The 20547-nt window shown below is 44.3% G+C and overlaps 1 protein-coding gene across 1 annotated transcript in view; it reads right to left on the reverse strand.

Moving 5' to 3' along the window:
* LOC119950873 (disintegrin and metalloproteinase domain-containing protein 12) overlaps positions 1 to 20547 on the reverse strand; it is a 451211-nt gene that overhangs the window by 360970 nt on the left and 69694 nt on the right. The window contains 1 exon segment of the mRNA XM_038773759.1: positions 18711 to 18784. Coding sequence (XP_038629687.1) covers positions 18711 to 18784 — 74 coding nt within the window.

The following is a 20547-nucleotide window of genomic DNA, read 5'->3' on the forward strand; positions in this document are numbered from 1 at the left end:
GGTCGCAGACATCCAAACTACACCAAAAACACTAAAGGTCACAGACATCCAAACTACACCAAAAGCACCCAAGGTCACAGACATCCAAACTACACCAAAAGCAGCCGAGGTCGCAGACATCCAAACTACACCAAAAACACTAAAGGTCACAGACATCCAAACTACACCAAAAGCACCCGAGGTCGCAGACATCCAAACTACACCAAAAACACTAAAGGTCACAGACATCCAAACTACACCAAAAACACCAGGGGTCGCAGGCATCCAAACTACACCAAAAACACCCGAGGTCGCAGACATCCAAACTACACCAAAAACACCAGGGGTCGCAGCCAACATGAAAATGTAGACACCTGAGGTTTGCCAACAACCATGCAGAAATAGATGTCCTCTGAAATGTCTAATTTACTGACTGCTGTGTTTATTAATTTTTCAGACTGCAAATTTTTATTGTTGACGTTATATTGTGATTCATTGCAGAAACCTCTAATGTAAAGGGGGAGGAAAGTGTTGTGCACCTATGTCTGTTCCTAGTTGGAACAGAAGGGTTTAACAGTTTGAACAAGTGATATATTGATGATGCCATCGGCAGTTTGCATGGGCAAATGGGGAGTCCGTCCCAACAGTCTGTCGAATAAACGCCTTTCCTGTAAAGCTCCTGTTTGTCTGTACCTTCCCAGTCTGCAAGCCTTTACCTTTAAAAATACCACATCAACAAGTTGAAAACCTGTCTCCCAGTAGGGTTTTGTCTTGTATTTGAAGCATAAAATTAAAATACAATGATGCCATATGGCGACAGATTTTCTGCCACTGCCTCAGACATGATTTAACAGTATGGTTCAGACAAAAGTGATGTCAGAACCAGCTAAAATCAGACAGTAGTGATGTCAGCAAGGCAGTGGTCTCAAATTAAACTGTGCAAATATGCCTTTATGTCAAAATCACATTAGCCTTCAAAGATCGCAAAGTTTCACACTTCACTGATTTCAGTACAGCAGAAATGTTGATACTGGCGAAATATAGACTGTCTGGAAACACATAATATTATAGGCCTGCTGCTCAATTGCCTTTGGGAACATTTTATAATTTTCAAAGTTTGTTGATCCCTATGTGTTCTGAAAATCTGATCCAAAGCCACTAAATTACCCAACCCCTTCAAACTCAGCTGTGCAATAAACTGATTTTGTCTTCATCACATCGGAACACTGCTACCATGTCCTTTCTTACACCAAGTCCTGTACACCTGTCACCCCCTATGCAGCATTGGCCGCCAGTAGATCAACACCTCTTCATTTTAAAATGTTCATCTTCATTTCTAAATCCCTCCATAGCTCCGTCCCTCTTGTCATCTCCTCACATCCCTCTGAAATGTCTGCCCTCCTCTAATTCTGGCCTCTTGACCATCCTTGTTCTTAATTAATCCACCAGCGTTTGCTGTGCCCGCAGAGCTTGGCCCTCAGGTCTGGAATCCCCAAACCTCTCCATCTCTCTGCATTTCAAATTTTGCTTTAAAATGCTTCTGTGAAGCTCCTCAGAGCGTGTTATCATGTTACGGGTGCTATATATCAATGCAAGTTGTTGATGTTTGAAGAAGCCATCAAGAGTTTTTCTCAAGAGTTTTTCCACTCCACTGCAGAGGTTAGACAGAAGCAAGAGGAGGCTGTCAGATTCAGTTTCTTCCAAGATGTTAATTATGAATAGAAAGTGGAAGCATGCAAATTGAGACAATAGCCACATGTTGCCCTAGATATTAAGGAATATTTATTCATACCCACAGCTCAGCCGAAAACAACCACCATCTTCGGCACCGCTTGTTACCATGTCCCATATGGGTTTTGAGCAAATGAGGGCCATACATGTTTGTTTCTGAAATCTAGCTGTGATTAAGCTGCTAAAATCAATGGGGTTAGATAGCTGAGTTGCCTGCCAGGCTGTATGAAAGATGTGAAAGGAATGAGGATTATCAAACTGCACATCGTCCCTAAAACTCAGTGCCAAGCTCTGCACTCGGTCATCTTGTGCAAAATTACAACAATGGATTTCCTATTTTGTTTTATGCGTCAATGAGGCAATCAAATTACATGTTGTGAATTGTAACATCAACTGGTATTATGTCATCAGGAAGGCCTCACTGAAACATTAAACATACCAGGAGATAATGTTGTCATTTTCAATTCAAATTTTAAATGCAGAAATTCTGAACATTTTTTTTTAAATCTCAGCTTTTGTTCCGCATCTTAGGAAATACATGCAGTTTCAATGGAGAGAATAGGGTTCTTGCCTGTCAGCTGAAAGACCCCGTTATCTCCTTTAGGGAAGGTCTGCCATGTTAAGTCAGGCTCTTAACTGTACAGCGGTGGGCCTTCTGCAGGGTCAAGGACCCTGGACCAGAAATCCGACCGGCCAAGAGCTGCTTCTACGACTGGGGAGGTGTTAGTTAGGATTGTTGCTGGAACTCAGGCCACGGAATTGAGGTCGCAGGGGAGGGGGAATGAGGAGAATCGACAGTAAGTGGAGGGGTTGGCTGAGTGGGCCCCACCCCTTCCCAATGCTAAGAGTCGCGATCAGCCAGCGAGTGTCTTTGAATGAGGGACTCCCTCAGAAAGCCTGGAAGCAAAACACACCAGTGTTTGTTTTATAGGCTACCCACATGGTGAGTCTCCCATGCCTACCCACAGGGGTCTCAATCAGCAGTGGGGTGGAAAGGTCATCCATGGGTCTTTCCACCATCAGCATGGAGGCAGGAAGGTGGCAAGCTCCACACCTTCACCCACCCCACCCCACCCCCCTCCCACCTGCCTGCCTGATTAAATGCCCCACTCATTACGAAAGAGGTCATTAAATACTGTTCCAAGAATCTTCTCAAGAGTTTTTCCACTCGACTGCTGAGGTTAGACAGAAGCAAGAGGAGGCTCAGTCAGATTCAGTTTCTTCCAATATGTTAATTATGAATAGAAAGCGGAAGCATGCAAATTGAGACAATAGCCACATGTTGCCCTAGATCATTAAGGAATATTTACTCATACCCACAGCTCAGCCGAAAACAACCATCATCTTAGGCACCGCTTCTTACCATGTCCCATATGGTTTTTGAGCAAATGAGGGCCACACATGTTTGTTTTCTCCCTCCCTGGCCTGTTCCAGCTATTGCAGAAGGGTCAATGACCAGAACAAACAGCAACCTAGAAAATTTGAAACCATAGCTATCTGCTTGCCACTGTAATGCTGAACTATTTGCTCTGCAATATAGAAAATGCAGATTCCATTTTAATATGGGTACTATCATTTGTGGATGGTAGTTTTAAATTGACTGGAAAGCTTTGTTGAATTATATTCAGTTCCACCTATGTTAATTAACTTAATGGGCACCAGTCATTGTGCACACATTTGCTGTAGGTATGGCTTCATATTTATTTACTTTAAAATTGGCCTGCTATTATTTGATCTCTCTGTTTAATTGGTGTGAACTTTTATGAACACTGTTCCCGTCCTTTTGGCCACACAGCTTAGTATTATCAGCAAATTTGATAATATAGGCAAGATGTTCGCCTGCAAATTGTTTAAGAATGGTAGGGACAGCAGGGGACATAAAACAGATCCTCCCCCTCTGTCACCCTGCTCCACCTTCAGTTTTACTATTAAACTCACAGAGAGATTTTACCAGTTATTATCTACTTCCTAGAACCCTGCTCTCAATTCAACTTCTTGTAATTAATACTCTGAAAGAGTTTTCCAATGTGTTTTCTTTGTTGCTCATGGAGCTGTCACACTTTGATTTGTTATGTAGCTGTGATGCCTACAAGAGTTTGGAATGCAAATGCAAAACACAGGAGCAAAACATATATTTTATTTGTTCATGGAAAGTAGACATGCTGGCCTTGACAGCATTAAGACTCATTCAGGTTGAGTGCGACTGGCGTCACTTGCGGGCCATTGCTCCTGAAGAACATTGGTGAACCAGGTGTTGCTTATATGGCCGTTGCCAGCCCGGAAATTGTCAAACTTTTCAAAGTTGCAGCCTAACTTCACAAAAAAATTAACTCACAAACTCTGGATAGCTAGTCTACTGTCAGTACCATACCCACTGCACTAATACTCCGATTGTGAATCTAAATATAATTTTCTGTTAGTGACATGAACATTAAACCTGAAGAGAAAGTTTCAGATTATATAATTTTGTAAAAAATATTTAGAGCACCCAATTATTTTTTTCCAATGAAGGGGCAATTTACCGTGGCCAATCCACCTATGCTGCACATCTTTGGGCACGGACAATGACCCAGGGCCGGGATCGAACCTGGGATCTCGGAGCTGTGAGGCAGCAGGGATCACCCACTGCGCCATCGTGCTGCCACAGATTATATAATTAATATATGCATATATTGGGCAGAATTTTCCCATTTATTTCAAAATGTCAGGCTCTGGCTTAAAACTGGCTTGACACTCTCCAGCTGCACAGCCGTGTGTTTAGTCCAGATTTTCAGGTACAGCCAACAACCACTGCAGAAATATTGCCCCTCCCCATCCTCACTGCCCACTCCCCCTCCACCCCGCCTACCATCTTGACTGAAAATGTTCCCCTCAATGGCCTTGCCATTTTCCCCAACCCCTCCACTACATATAGCGGGAAACACCACCCCAATGAGGCTCCCCAGAGGGTCTGCCCCGGCACTGCCCCAAGGCATGGGTTGGCCAACCTGTGCCAGGGGGCAGTACAAGGATACTTCCCTGGCATGTACCTCTACCTACTCCCCTCCACTCCCCCCTGCCACGCTATACTTAACCCCCCCACGCTATACTTAACTTGGGCCACCGCACTCATTCACGTCTTCAAAAAGCTGTTGTAAACCTCACCGACCGATGAATATTCAATGAGGGCGTATTTTGTGGTGGTGGGGCTGGGTAATTGGATGGAAATGTATGCAAAACCATTGAAATGAGATTCTTGCCCTTTGTAGGCATGACGTCACCGGTGAGGGACGTGGAAAATTGGGAATCACATTCTTGCCGATGAGAATCGCTGTTCCTGATTCTCGTCAAAATTTGCACTCATACCGCCTTTCTTGCCGACGGTGAACGTTATCTGAAACCTTTGGATGGAATTGAATGCCCCCACCCGTGGCAAGTTTGGTGATGGCAATTCTTTTAATCGGGTAAGAGGATGGCAAACCAGCTGAGTCCCATCATCCCAGCAACTGCCACCATTAAGCTCAGGATGAGAAGTCGTAGGCGGTCTTCCCGCCACTATGGCAATTGACTCCCTTCAATGCCCAATTAATGTCCACATATATAGCCGTATCGCACCACCACTGGTATTAATCCAGCTGCAAGTGGGAGACTTGCCATGCAGGGAGCCTGGAAAATAAATCCTGATGTATTTGTTTTGGGGCTTCCAGGGCTTGGGTGGGTGGGGGGGGGGGGGGGGGGGGGGGGGGATGTGGAATTCAGTACTTGAGCAAGGAATCTGCTATCAAGATAGGTGGGGAGGGGTCACTGAAAACCGTTTCCTTGACCTTGCTGCCCACTCCTTCATTCCCCAACTCTGCAACCCCAGCCCCACAACCAACTCCTCCCATGATCGGTTACCTTTGCCTGTGTTCCATGGTAATCATTGGCTTCTGGTGTAGAACCAATTGCAGCCATTGATTCCTCAGTAGCGCTGCCAAACAATGAAGAGTTGCCGGCTTCCAATTCGCCAGCAACTCTCTGCCCCCTGCTCCCCTGGTTTTGGGAAATGCCCGTTGCTGCCCAGTTAAATATCTCACTGGCACTTATTGCGCCGGTCCTTCAGCAAAAGATACAACACAGGGCTTTCGCTGGGTTCTTTAGCTGGCAATCGCCCATTAAAAACCATCCTTACAGCCACCTAGCATTGCCCAAGCCATTTAAACTGATAAATGTACCTGTTTGTTGGTGAGGCACCATCGCAGATAACATGGTTCAATGGTATATTTTTCAAATTGTTTTTGAAATATCTCTATTATTTGTGCTCTGCATCTCTAAATCTGCAGAATTTGTCTGTTCAATCTCGTGGTATCCAGTTAAGCCATCTCTGTGCTATTGTCCCAGATAAATTGCGTAAAGGCGAATAGAAAAGCTCCAAAATTATTGACATCTGGATCCCAATGTATCACTTCATCATTAAATGCGTTGCAAACTTACATAAATCTGGTGCAAAAACAAGGTTGCTTTATTGCAATAATTATGCTGCAAAAGAACATGCACACATTTAAAAGAGGAAAGATTTGTGTGGATGAGGTATATTGTAGCATTTGACCATATAAAACATTTTGACGTTTACTGCAATGGATGAAATAGACAGTTGAAATTTATGAGTCTCTAAAATACAATTTCAAAGAAATGGGTGATGTTTTTACAACTGGTATTAATCCAAGGCTTCTCATTTCCACGCCAAAGTGTCTTCCCAACAATGAGTCATGATACAGAGTTCCATTATGTATCATAATCCTAATAGCTCCACAGGCCTCGCTTTCATAAAGGGAAATGGTTTTATCTCTGTTGAAGCTGGGTGCAGGACAGCAGTAAATGTCTGGTTAAAAAGGCTCATTGCTATTAAAGCCTGAGATAAATGACTGAAACCTTAATCTGTTGTAGCTGAATTGTTAACAGCTGCTCAGTGTTAGAGACTCATTAAATGCCGTTTTCTTGACTGGGTTCAGGATAGCACAGGTAACCAGTTGCTTATTTGACGTATGGCAATGCAGAGAATCATATTTGATTCTTTTGAAACCCAAAGTTGCCTTAATTAATTGGCATCACCATCCTAAAATCAGGCATGGTTTTCACTTTTGTTTGGTGGCGACATATGCTGGAACTGTGCATTGGCGATATCAAACTCAACCTGGACCTGGCTGTACTGTGCTGTATTATTCTTTGTTCTGGCCAAGGGTGGTATCATATCCGGTACAGGCTTGGAGGGCCGAACGGCCTGTTCCTGTGTGTTCTTTGTTCAACTGCGATGCTCTTCATAATGTTAAGAGGTGCTGATGGATTACTGCCTAACCTCATATGAAGAATGGCCTCTTGGGAAGGGTTGCTAACACCTGGGGAATCACATCGCCACAAGAAACAACCTTTAGCAACGGGAGGGTCAGTCTTTCGGAAGGAACTTTCTTCAAGACTACTCGTTTTTGCTGCACGAAATTTGAAAAGCTCTACAAACAGTTGCAACTGCCAATGTGCTAATGTAAACTTGGTGAAATTTTAGGAGAAATACCATTTGCACATGTCAATTAATCTAATGCCGGCTTCGGCAAAAATGACAGCAGCAGATGAAGCTGAGAGATTCCCAGCAAAAATGTTCTTTAAGCATCCTATAATAATAATCTTTATTAGTGTCACAAGTAGGCTTACATTAACACTGCAATGAAGTTACTGTGAAAACCCCCTAGTTGCCACATCCAGCGCCTGTCCGGGTACACTGAGGGAGAATTCAGAATGTCCAAATTATGTAACAGCACGTCTTTCAGGTGTTGTGTGAGGAAACCAGAGCACCCAGAGGAAACCCACTCAGACACGGGGAGACCGTGCAGATGAACTTAGAGCTTGGATTAGTACTTGGAACAATGATGTTGTTGCCATTACAGAGACCTGGTTGAGGGAAGGACAGGATTGGCAGCTAAACATTCCACGATTTAGATGTTTCAGGCCGGCTAGAGGGGGAAGTAAAAGGGGCGGAGGAGTTGCGCTACTGATTAGGGAGATATCACAGCTGTACTGCAGGAGGACTACTCAGAGGGCAGAGAGGCTATATGGGTAGAGATCATGAATAAGAACTGTGCAGCCACAATGTTGGGGGTTTACTACAGGCCACCCAACAGCCAGCGGGAGATAGAGGAGCAGATAGGTCGACAGATTTTGGAAAGGAGTAAAAACAACAGGGTTGTTGTGATGGGAGACTTTAACTTCCCCAATATTGACTGGGACTCACTTAGTGCTGGGGGCTTGGACGGGACAGAGTTTGTAAGGAGCATCCAGGAGGGCTTCTTAAAACAATATGTAGATAGTCCAACTAGGGAATGGGCTGTACTGGACCTGGTATTGGGGAATGAGTCCGGCCAGGTGGTAGGTGTTAGTAGGGGAGCATTTCGGGAACAGTGACCACAATTCAGTAAGTTTTAAAGTGCTGGTGGACAAGGATAAGAGTGGTCTGAGGATGAATGTGCTAAATTGGGGGAAGGCTAATTATAACAATATTAGGCAGGAACTGAAGAACATAGATAGGGGGTGGATGTTGAGGGTAAATCAACATCTGACATGTGGGAGGCTTTCAAATGTCAGTTGAAAGGAATTCAGGACCGGCATGTTCCTGTGAGGAAGAAGGATAAATATGGCAAATTTTGTGATCCTTGGATAACAAGAGATATTGTAGGCCTCGTCAAAAAGAAAAAGGAGGCATTTGTCAGGGCTAGTAGGCTAGGAACAGAAAAAGCCTGTGTGGAATATAAGGAAAGTAGGAAGGACCTTAAGCAAGGAGTCAGGAGGGCTAAAAGGGGTCACGAAAATTCATCGGCAGATAGGGTTAAGGAAAATCCCACGGCATTTTACACGTACATAAAAAGCAAGAGGGTAGCCAGGGAAAGGGTTGGCCCACTGAAGGACAGGCGAGGGAATCTATGTGTGGAGCCAGAGGAAGTGGGTGAGGTACTAAATGAATACTTTGCATCAGTATTCACCAAAGAGAAGGAATTGGTGGATGTTGAGTCTGGAGAAGGATGTGTAGATAGCCTGGGTCACATTGAGATCCAAAAAGACGTGGTTTTGGGCGTCTTGAAAAATATTAAGGTGGATAAGTCCCCAGGGCCTGATGGTGTCTACCCCAGAATACTGAAGGCAAGACAGGAAATAGCTGAGGCCTTGATAGAAATCTTTGGATCCTCACTGTCTTCAGGTGATGTCCCGGAGGACTTGAGAATAGCCAATGTTGTTCCTTTGTTTAAGAAGGGTAGCAAGGATAATCCAGGGAACTACAGGCCGGTGAGCCTTACGTCAGTGGTAAGGAAATTACTGGAGAGAATTCTTCGAGACAGGATCTACTCCCATTTGGAAGCAAGTGGTTGTATTAGCGAGAGGCACTACAGTTTTGTGAAGGGGAGGTCGTGTCTCACTAACTTGATCAAGTTTTTCTAAGAGGTCACAAAGATGATTGATGCAGGTAGGGCAGTGGATGTTGTCTATATGGACTTCAGTAAGGCCTTTGACAAGGTCTCTCATGGCAGACTGATACAAAATGTGAAGCCACGTTGGATCAGAGGTGAGCTGGCAAGATAGATACAGAACTGCCAAGGTTCATAGAAGGCAGAGAGTAGCAATGGAAGGGTGCTTTTCTGATTGGAGGGCTGTGACTAGTGGTGTTCCGCAGGGATCAGTGCTGGGACCTTTGCAGTTCGCAATATATAAAAATGATTTGGTGTAAAATGTAACTGGTCTGATTAGTAAGTTTGCAGACGACACAAAGGTTTGTGGAATTGCGGATAGCGAATAGCAGTGTCAGAGGATACAGCAGGATTTAGATCTTTGGGGGACTTGGGTGGCGAGATGGCAGATGGAGTTTAATCCAAATAAATGTGAAGTAATGCATTTTGGAAGGTCTAATACAGTTAGTGAATATACAGTGAATGGTAGAACCCTCAAGAGTATTGACAGTCAGAGAGATCTTGGTGTACAGGTCCACAGGTCACTGAAAGGGGCAACACAGATGGAGAAGGTAGTCAATAAGGCATACGGCATGCTTGCCTTCATTGGCCAGGGCACTGAGTATAAAAATTGGCAAGTCATGTTGCAGTTGTATAGATCCTTAGTTCGGCCACACTTGGAGTATAGTATTCAATTCTGGTCGCCACACTACCAGAAGGATGTGGAGGCTTTAGAGAGGGTACAAAAGAGATTTACCAGGATGTTGCCTGGTATGGAGGGCATTAGCTATGAGGAGAGGTTGAATAAACTTGGTTTGTTCTCACTGGAACGAAGGAGGTTGAGGGACGACCTGATAAGAGGTCTACAAAATTATGAGGGGCATAGACAGAGTGGATAGTCAGAGACTTTTTCCCAGGGTAGAGGGGTCAATTACTAGGGGGCATAGATTTAAGGTGCAAGGGGCAAGGTTTAAAGGAGATGTACGAGGTAAGTTTTTTACACAGTGGGTAGTGGGTGTCTGGAACTCGCTGCCGGAGGAGGTGGTGGAAGGAGGGACGATAGTGACGTTTAAGGGGCATCTTGACAAATACATGAATAGGATGGGAATAGAGGGATACAGACCCTAGAAGTGTAGAAGATTTTAGTTTCGATTGGCAGCATGGTCGGCGCAGGCTTGGAGGGCCAAAGGGCCTGTTCCTGTGCTGTACTTTTCTTTGTTCTTTGTTCTTTGTATTCCACACAGACAGTGATCCAAGCCGGGAATCGAATCTAGTCCTGTGAAGCAACAGCGCTACCATTTATTTAATAAACCTGGTTCGCAGTTACATTTATATGGTCCAACAGGCTTCATATAGAATTGAAATAAGGTGCAAACAAAACACTGAGGTGCGCAACAAGTTTCAGGGCTGGATAAAAGAAAATAAATAAAGACGAAACTAATTTGAGGAAATGTAATACATCAACGTGACAGAACAGCAAAAGGAAGAATCGGATACAAATGAAAACTTTTGTGATTAAATTTTTTAAAACAGTTAATTTCGTCTGTCAACAAGCATTCAAGAATCCAGCACTAAGGTGCAAGACTCCTAACTGGGACACTGGAGTTTGAAATCCCTAGGTGTTGAAAAAAGTGAGGTTCGAAACAAAGAAAGGTGATTCAACTCATTCCAGTTGATTTCTTTTTCTCTAAATTCTTGTTCCAGACAGACTAATCTGGACCAGTGCATATCCTTCTTCCCTTATTAGCAATCTTTTTTTTTATTTCCTTGTTTAAAGCTTCCACAGATTGTGCAGTTGTGTTTCGTAGCATATATTCCACAAGCTTACAAATCTACGTGAAAAAAGATGTTAAGTCATGTGCTACTTATGGTTTCCTAAGCTTGTAATTATGGCCATAACTCTTCACTCTCCTGTCGTGAACAAGGGGCCAGCTAGGGACAGAAGGAAAACAACCTTGAGGGCTATTCTTTTGTTTTATGTTCAAGTATTGAGAAATGTGCCTAAGAAGCCGTGTTGATGGTATCTGCAGAGATTTTGTCTAAGGCTCACTATCTATCCTGAGCAGGCCATAGGGAAGCATCAGGCAAAAGAGGATGAACATCAAAACCTGTTCATTGCTACGCATTAACTCAAGGATTTCAGAAGAAAACTACTGTATTGGTGCGCTGTGACACAAGAAAATCTGCTAAAATGCTGGTTTTATTACTATAGAAGCTTACTGGAACATATGGGCATGAAGGGGCAATCAGTTAGCATTGGTTTGATGATCAGGAAAGTATGATAAAAACAAATGAAAATAGAAAGTACTGGAAATATTCAGCAACACCATCCCCTCTAGTTTGTTTTTAATGCGCAGGTGATTTATTTAAGTGCACAATTCCTTTAAATATCTTGGGCTGGATTCTCCTCCCCGCCGTGCCACATTTCTGTTTCACCCTGCCAGCGGGATGCTCCATTACACCTGCTGGTCAATGTGGTTACCCATTGTGGAGCAGTCCCACACTTTGGGAAACCCCTGGGCTGCTGGCAAAATGGAGAATCCCACTGGCGGAGAATCCAGCCCCTTGTGTGTCAGCGCACATGTGGTAACTTAAGAGGCTAGCTTTGTGCTTGGCCTATGCGGGAACATTCATATTGCTTTGTGGTATGGGGTTGTGCAGCTCAAATGGAACACTGTTCAGCAGGTCAGACAATATCTGTGAGGAGACAAACAGAGGAAATGTTAACATTGTGCTTCTCGCCGAAGATTTTGCCTGAGTATTTCCAGCATTTTATGTTTTTAGTCTCGATTTCCACTGGCCACAGTATTTTGCTTTAGATTTACATAAATAAGCACAACAGGAACAGTGGGTTGAATCATATGAGGCACTAGATCTCTCCCCCCCCCCCCCCCCTTTAAAATCAGGGGAGCAACACGCTAACAGGAACACTAGCGCTTCACAACCATTTAATGGCCAATTGGTCATAAACAGTTTGGAGGTGCAATTTCTGATCGCTGTATCAGGCGTCCTACCTCAGTGAGATGCTGCCCAATCAGAAGGTCAGCAACTTTCTGGCATTTTGGGCATGCGACACTGGCTTATTGAGGTGTGGTTGGGGGTGTCCCCAGGGTGCCAAGCTGACAGGCTGCGGCTGAGAGCGGGGGTAGAATTTGAGAGGTAACTGGGGGAAGGGAAACTTTGGGGCGGGTGCAAAACCTTGGGTTGCCCTGCGATGAGCAACGGGGACTTGTTAAGGAGGCACCCTCTCACCCACCCATGTGGGTCTTTCCTGCCCCAAGTAAAATCCTGGCGCAGTGGGGTGAAGCCCTTAATTGGGCATTAATTGCCCACAAGGGCCTCAAGTGTCCCACTGGTAGACAGGCTACCCAATGCCACCCCTTCAGATGGTGTAATTACTGTAGGGGCCAGGCAGGCAGGAAGGCTGTGGGTATGATGCCACTGGATTGGACATGCCACACCTTTAAACCATTGTCGAGGGAGCATTAAATCCAACCCAGTGTTTTTCACCATACTCCACTGTGGTGCTTTATTACTAACTTTGAACCTTTGAAGAGTATAAAACAACAATGGTTGTTTTTCTAAATCTCCTTTAATGCAGTAAAGCTTCTCAAGGTACTTTATAGCACAATGGTTAGCACTGTTGTTTCACAGCATCAGGGACCCAGGTTCGATTCTCGGCTTAGGTCACTGTCTGTGCGGAGTCTGCACGTTCTCCCTGTGTCTACGTGGGTTTCCTCCGGGTGCTCCGGTTTCCTCCCACAAGTCCCGAAAGACATGATTGTTAGGTGAATTGGACATTCTGAATTCTCCCTCTGTGTACCCGAACAGGCGCCGGAGTGTGGCGACTAGGGGCTTTTCACAGTAATTCATTGCAGTGTTAATGTAAGCCTACTTGTGACAATAATAAAGATTATTATTATTATGGAAATGCTATCAAACAGAATATGATACTGAACCACATACGGTCATGTCAGAGCAGATGGTCCAAATGCATGGTCGTTGAGGTAGGTTTTATGTTATGTTTTAAAGGAGGAAAGAGAGATGGAGAGGTTTAGGGAGGGAATTCCAGAGCTCCGGACCTCTGGCAGCTGAAGGCACAGCTGTCAACGGTGGACCGATTAAAATTGGCGATGATCAAGAAACCAGAGTCGGAGAAAGCACAGACAATCTCAGAGGATTGGAAGGGTGGAGGAGATTACAGAGGCATTCGAAAATGAGATGACAATTTTTTTTAAGCATTTTTATTGAAGTCTTTCTATTTTAAAAAATATCGCAACAAAACCACAGGAATGGTACAGCATAGCAAAGATGTCTCAACATTTTAGCTACAGAGGAGGATGGAAGAACAGCGATATATTTGGTGCAGTACAATCACAAACGCTCTTTGTGCCTCTATACACATCACCAAAGAACCAGGGAGAAAAGAATGAGGCCATGAAAATATGATAAAATGGTGCACACCTTCCCATGCGGTAAGTGCTCGCAATGACCACGAGAATTCAGGATAAGGGCGGGATTCTCCAAAAGTGTTGACAATGGCCTAAACACCAGAGTGTTTCATGCCAGCGTCAACAGCCCTCTTGCCCAGTGATTCAGCGGCCCTCAGGGGGCCAGCATGGCGTCGGAGTGTTCCACGCAGCTCCATCACCGAAATGATGCCCTGCACTGCCGGCATGCATGTGCATGTCGGCCGTTTCTGCGCCGGCACCGTGCAACATTCTGGAGCCCCACGCCGGCGCCTGCCGATCGGTAGCCCCGATTGCGGGCCTGGATGTGGTGGAGCACCCCCCCCCCCCCCCCCCCGAGTTTGATCCCCCCCCCCACTAGTACGGTCACCGTGGCCGCGGGCCAGAGCTCCTGCCGGGTGGTACCAGGTTGGAGCAACGGCGGCGGGACTCTGCGGAACGCGGCAAGAATTCGGCTGGTCAACCTCCGAGAATCGCCACGGGAGCCTCTTTCAATGGCCCCCTACCAGCGTTGCATCGACCACGCACGTGAGACTGACACCAATTCTCCGGTTGTCGGAGAATTGCATCATGGCGTCGGAGTGGCATGGCGAGGATTTTCTGCGTCACTGCTGGGCTCGGAAAATCCCAAGATCTTCGCGCCATGTTTAGACCTGCACAGAACTTACCTCCCTCAACTACAGCAACATCAGAGGCACCAATAACACACCGTAACATTCTCCTCTCGGATGTCAGACCTGTGTGCACTCCAGCAGGAGTCAATCATGGATGTTTTAACCCCACAACCACAGAAATATAAAATTACAGAAAAAAAGATTCTCGAGAACATCATTTCTAAAAGGAAATTTTACATATACTACAAGACGCAATAATGCCCCAGACTCGGGAAGACTACAGAACGATCATCATTTTATATATTTATACAGAGAGGACCAGTAAATATTTACACAAGAGATTTGGATTATAGTCAGCGCAGTCTGCGCCTCCCAACAAACTAACCAAGACAGGATAAAAAAGGAAAACTACCAGGGTCTGAGGATAAAAAGGCTCTGGACACAACCATAAGCCTCCAGTGTACTCCCCTCACCACAAGACAAAGAAGAAAAAGAGCTGCTTGTTCAATCCTCACTCAACCTCTCATAACATCCCGGCTAAGAAGGAATGGCCCAAACATAAGGGGGAACAGGATACCAACCACAGTTCAGGTCCTGGCTCCAAGTTTGCAAACAGTCTATTTCAGCCTCAGATAGTTGCCAGGGACAGCATCAGTGGGCAAGAGAGTTTGTGCTAGGGGCCAAAATAATGGAGCACTTTAATATACCTAATCTACTTGGTTTTGATTTTTTATAGTTTAGCAGCCAACAAACAGCAAACAAAATAGATGTTTTCCTCGAAAATGAAAGTCTTGAAATATTTGACATGTAATATTAATCTGCTCTATTTAAATACATCTCACTGCAATATTGAATTTGGCAATAATGAATGACAAGGTCAACATTATTGGTAGAATACTGCGGGCAGAAAGTAATTCAAGTACATGATTAATTGTAGACAGAGCAGGGTCAGTTAAATAAACTTTCCATTCAGTCAAGTGGCACTTCCTTGGTCACCAGGAGATTGCTTAGCAACAACGTTAACTGTAGGCTTTGTTGGTACATTGGGGATTGAACCGACTGCTCTAGTCTGTTTTGGGCATTCCACTGACATGCTGCAGTTGTAACTGTATCCAGTAAGGCTGATTCTTTCTTTACTTAAACATTTTTTATTTATTTTGATTAGCTAACATTAAGGTCAAGCTACAAGACACTGGCTTGTCAACTGTTTTTTCTTCTAGAATGCAAATATTTTACTCAGCTCCCCCAAGTGTTTGTTTTCACAACTTACTCTCGTCATTCAGATGAAAAGAAAGTGAATTGTTGTGAATCTGAGTTTAAAGCAATGAAGAACAGAAATTTAAAAAATAAGAAAATATTGCACTGAAGTGCAGCGACACAAATGATAGTAACAGTATTAGCAAAAATGTATCCTTCAGTAACAAGGGATCCACATTGATAGAACGGAAAAGCAAAATCATTCAATCTCTGTGAATGCAGTCTTATAACAAAACTAGGTACTGTTATCTTAAACTTTAAAATCTATAAATTCAGCCGACAAAGCTGCCAAACAACAGGAAGGGAACACGCAATGCCTTCAGCTGGAAGTGCGCCCCCTGCAATTTTAGAGAATAAGGCCTGACGCGTATTTGACACACTGTCACCCCTGCAGCAAGATTGGTTAGCCTGGCTGCACTCAGGAAGGCCAGACTTTGGGGTTGTCTGCTAGCAGCAAAATACATTTTTTGAGGAGCTGGAGTGTAGCTACAGATTTCATGTTTAAAGAATGCAGGGTGCCATCACTCCTACTCCCTGATCAATACAGAATCATTCCACAACCTCACCCCCCCCCCCCCCCCCCCCCACCTTGCCCATCACTGCCAATCTCACCCACTCCCACCAGCAGGTTCAGTTCACCCAATCCACTCTGCCTTCCAAAGCCTCTGAATATCTACCACTGTCCCTGTTTCTTTGTTTTCCCCAATCTTATTTCCAATCTTCAACACCCAAACCGCTCCCACCCACCCACACACACACACACACACCACCTCCAACTCCACCCTCCCTTCCCCCAGCACAGCCTGTTTCCCTCCAACTCCATTCACCTGAGAATCGTCGTGGCTCTATCAGTAGCTTTCAGATAAGATTTTCATTGACCATTCACTGGCTGGCTATTCGTGCTGGTTTGTTCAAAATGAGGCTCGTTTCATAATCAGGGCAGCAATCAACATCCTTCGGGTTACCATTAATCAGAAACTGAACTGTTTAGCCATATTAATACTGTGGTTAGCAGTGCAGGTCAAAGGCTAGGAATCCCACAGCAAGTAACTCATCTCCTGACATCCCAAAGCCTGTCCAACATCGACATGGCACAAGACAGGAGTGTAATGGATACTCTCCACTTGCCTGGATGAGTGCAACTCCAACAACACTCAAGAAGCTCCACATCATTCAGGACAAAGCAGCCCGCTTGATAGCTCTCCTTTCCACAAATATTCATATCCTCTACCACCGATGAACAGTGGCAGTCATGTGTGCCATCTACAAGAGACTGTAGTAACTCACCAAGGTTCCTTCGACAGCACCTTCCAAACCCACGACCACTAACATCTAGAAGGACAAGAGCAGCAGATACCTGGGAACCTCACCAGCTGGAGGTTCCCCTACAAGTCACTCACCACCCTGACGGAAATATATTACCGTTCATTTATTGTCGCTGGGGCAACATCCTGGAACTCACTCCCTAACAGCACAGTGGGAGTACCTACACCTCAAGGACTGCAGCGGTTCAAAAAGGCATCTCACCACTACTTTCCCAAGGGAAACTAGGGGTGGGTAATAAAAGCTGGCCTAACCAGCCACACCCACATCCTGTAAATGAATTTTAAAAAAATAGCTTCACCATTCAGATATAGAAATGCTCCGCCACACATGTCCAATAATGATTTTTTACCCAATACATCTCAAAGAATATGAATTAATTGTAGCAATACATAAACAACCAGTATTTTACCATATGCAAGGTTGTCTTTCAATGGTATTGTAGAATGGGGAAATCCATTCCCTTGCTCTCCTCCTTCCTGAAGAAAAGCACTATTATTTGTTTTTCATATCATGAATTCTGCTTCAACTGTACAGTGTGCTAATAAACTGGTCAAATATAGCTTTACCACAGTATAGTTCCCTTTTCTTTTGGTAGTTTCTTGACAAGCCAAGCTAAAGAATCATTATAGTTGCTGTCGAACACATAATCAGTAGTGCTAACAGAAAGCATAGAATAAAAAACATTTTTTTCAGTGCACTATGGAACTAAGCAGAATTCAACAGCATTTGACTCTTGCCGGACTTTAGTTGCTTATCCTCAATAACATTTACTTTTAAAATATTATTCTAATCCCTATCCCAATTAAATTCCATGCAATCTACATCTATCTGAATCCAGATGACATCACAGAGAATGTTCCATACAGATACATGAGCTGGCTCAATTTAAACCCAACCTGATTAGCAATGATGGAACAGTCACATTTATGCATGGATTCATGAGTGTGGTCTCCGACAGCCCAATGTTCACTGCTTTTTTGTTGTTGTTTGCTGCAGCAATTGAAATACTGGTTACACATCAGCATTGATGAACTCATCATCACCGTGCAGTGTCCTTACAAGCTACTGAAATGACCTACGGCAAACCATTATTTAGTAAAATGTACCATCAGGGTCCATTTCTCTTTCGTCACATTACTGCAATCATAATGTATCCACTGGATAAAAATTGGGAAAAGTTCCAGGAACTGCAGCTGCTTGAGTTGCAAAATTAATCGCAGTGTGCAATTTTTCAAAACAACTTACAGAAACGTCCATCTTGGGCGCATATGTTACCAACACCAAAATATGTCTCTTTTTAATGCAGTTACAGAATACAAAAAAAGGATGATTTTGTTCTGCCTAATGCTCATGAGCAGATTTAAAAGTCAAAACCGTAATCTTCAACTTTAGAATTGAGCATGATGCCCACAATTCAATCATTGCTGGAGCATTCATAGCAAAAATCTTTAACTGAAATCTTGAGGTTCAGATTTATTTAAGATAAGAAAGAGCAACCTCAAAATACCATTTCTGCCAAGGTGGAAATATTGATTGATGATAAATAACACTGTTACATGTTTTACTCATAAAAGCAGCAGGGTTATCAAGATGCACTAACTTGTCAACGTATTCATCAGCAGGCAAAGATAAAAAGCAACACTGCAAATAAGTATGAACTTTTATCTATGATCTTAAAGAATATTCAATACTACTTAGCATATTTAGCAGAATTTTAGAATGTGTTGATTAACGTTTATTTCAGTTGAAAGTAATTTAAATTTATATAGGAGCATTAGAGTTGCAAAATGTTTACCAGAAGCTACACATCATTAAGCAGAACACAGTTATTGCCCTAGGCGTTACATATGCCATCAATTTGTAGCACAGACTACATAAGAACTACTCACTCATTTCTTTCAAGTTCGATGATCAACTGTTTGCCTTCAGCTTCAATTAGGAAGTTAGCCCGTTTAGGGTGATTCTGTGGTACAAAAATCACAAAACAGTATTTAAAATACATCGGTAGTCCAAACTCATATTTGAATGTGTCTGAGATTGTTTGAAGTACGGTAGCATTTAGTAAATTCATTGGATTCCTCTGTGGTTTTTATCCAGCTATTGGTGGGCTATAATGAGCTCTGGTATTATATACATTACAGTCAGAGCAGCCTAGCTGTTATCGTGTATACAGCATGCATGTAGAAAAGTCCAGTTCATGAATATTGGAAATGTTGGTGGAATTTAATGCCCTCCCCCAAGGTGAGTTTGAAGGCATTTAATTGGGTGGGAGGGAGAATGCCAATGGGACACCACTGCCTTCCTGTCACACTGCCAATTGATACTCTTAAGTGGCAATAATTGCTCACTTCAGCACCTCAAACCAACCTCTGCCAATTATTCAAACAAACCCTCATGATCAGGCAATCAGTACCTCATTGAGGGACCAGGCATTAGGAAAAGTGGAAGGGGGGCCCGCTAAGAGCCAACACCCTGCCCTTGCTCCCAACCCACCCTCTCCACTTCACCCATGACTCCCCAGCCCTCACTCACATGTGACCTGGAGACTCACACTGATCCTGGGCCACTGGTGGGTGCATTTCTGGCAGCTGCCAACACTCCCTCTGGCACTGCCTGCAATAAACTACTGGAAGTCTCTTATTGCCTGGCAGCGCTCAGAAGGCGGGTCCTTCGTCAAATGCCTGACTGATACTTAATATGCAGATCTTCCAACGTGAAAACAATCGAAAATCCAAGCACTAAGTCAATGAGCCTATACATATCCTCCTTTTGAACAGATCAGGTCTCGTCAAAATGCACAGCACTCAGTCCTACTGCAATGCAAAGACTAAATTGCTACATCTTGAATTCCCTGATGCCTTTTAGTAAGGAATTAAAATTTTGGGGTCAATTTTACCAGGACAGTTGGGGGGCATTCTGGGGGCAACCCAAATAATCTGACTGACCAGCAGCCCTAGCAGTCTCAGCAGCGCCAGCACTCTGCAGCGGGTGCTGTTGGGACTACAAGTATGCCTTGGGATGATCACAGCTATGGCGTCCAAACCCAGATAAGTCCTGGGCTTTGGTTGTGTAAGAATTCGGTATCCTAGGGAGGGAGGTAAGCTGGGTGGGGGAGCAGGTTTTGTTGGCGTGATGCGAAGTGAGGGGGGGGGGGGACACTTCTTGGGTGGGTTCCCCCAATGCCCTCTCCCAAAGTACGCATCCTCCCAAGTCTGGTTTTAAAAAAAACAGCCTACCAACTCTTGCCAGCCTGCACATACTGACCGCATTATGGTTTGGCCAGAGCGTGGCATGGTGGCACATTGGTTAGCACTGTTGTCTCACAACGCTGAGGACCCAGTTCCATCCCAACCCCTGGTCACTGTCCGTGTGGGGTTTGCACATTCTCCCCGTGTCTGCGTGGGTCTCACCCCCACAACCCAAAGATGTGCAGGGTAGGTGGATTGGCCACGTTAAATTGCTCCTTAATTGGAAAGAAAAAAAGTTGGATACTCTAAATTTATATAAAAAACAATCTCAATTGGCTGTAAATTATGTTTTTAAAAATGGCAGGTAGACTGCCAACTTTGGCACCCACCCACCTATCGTTTTATGTGGAATGATTGTGGGTGGGGGCAGTAGGCAGGAAGGTGACTAGCCATTCATCATATTCGACATATCCCCCTAATGAAAATTAGCCTGGCAGGGAGGGGGGGTGGGGGGGGGGGGGGGTGGGGGGGGGTAAAA

The sequence above is a fragment of the Scyliorhinus canicula genome, chromosome 16 (assembly GCF_902713615.1).
Source record: "Scyliorhinus canicula chromosome 16, sScyCan1.1, whole genome shotgun sequence".
Taxonomy (NCBI): Eukaryota; Metazoa; Chordata; class Chondrichthyes; order Carcharhiniformes; family Scyliorhinidae; genus Scyliorhinus; species Scyliorhinus canicula.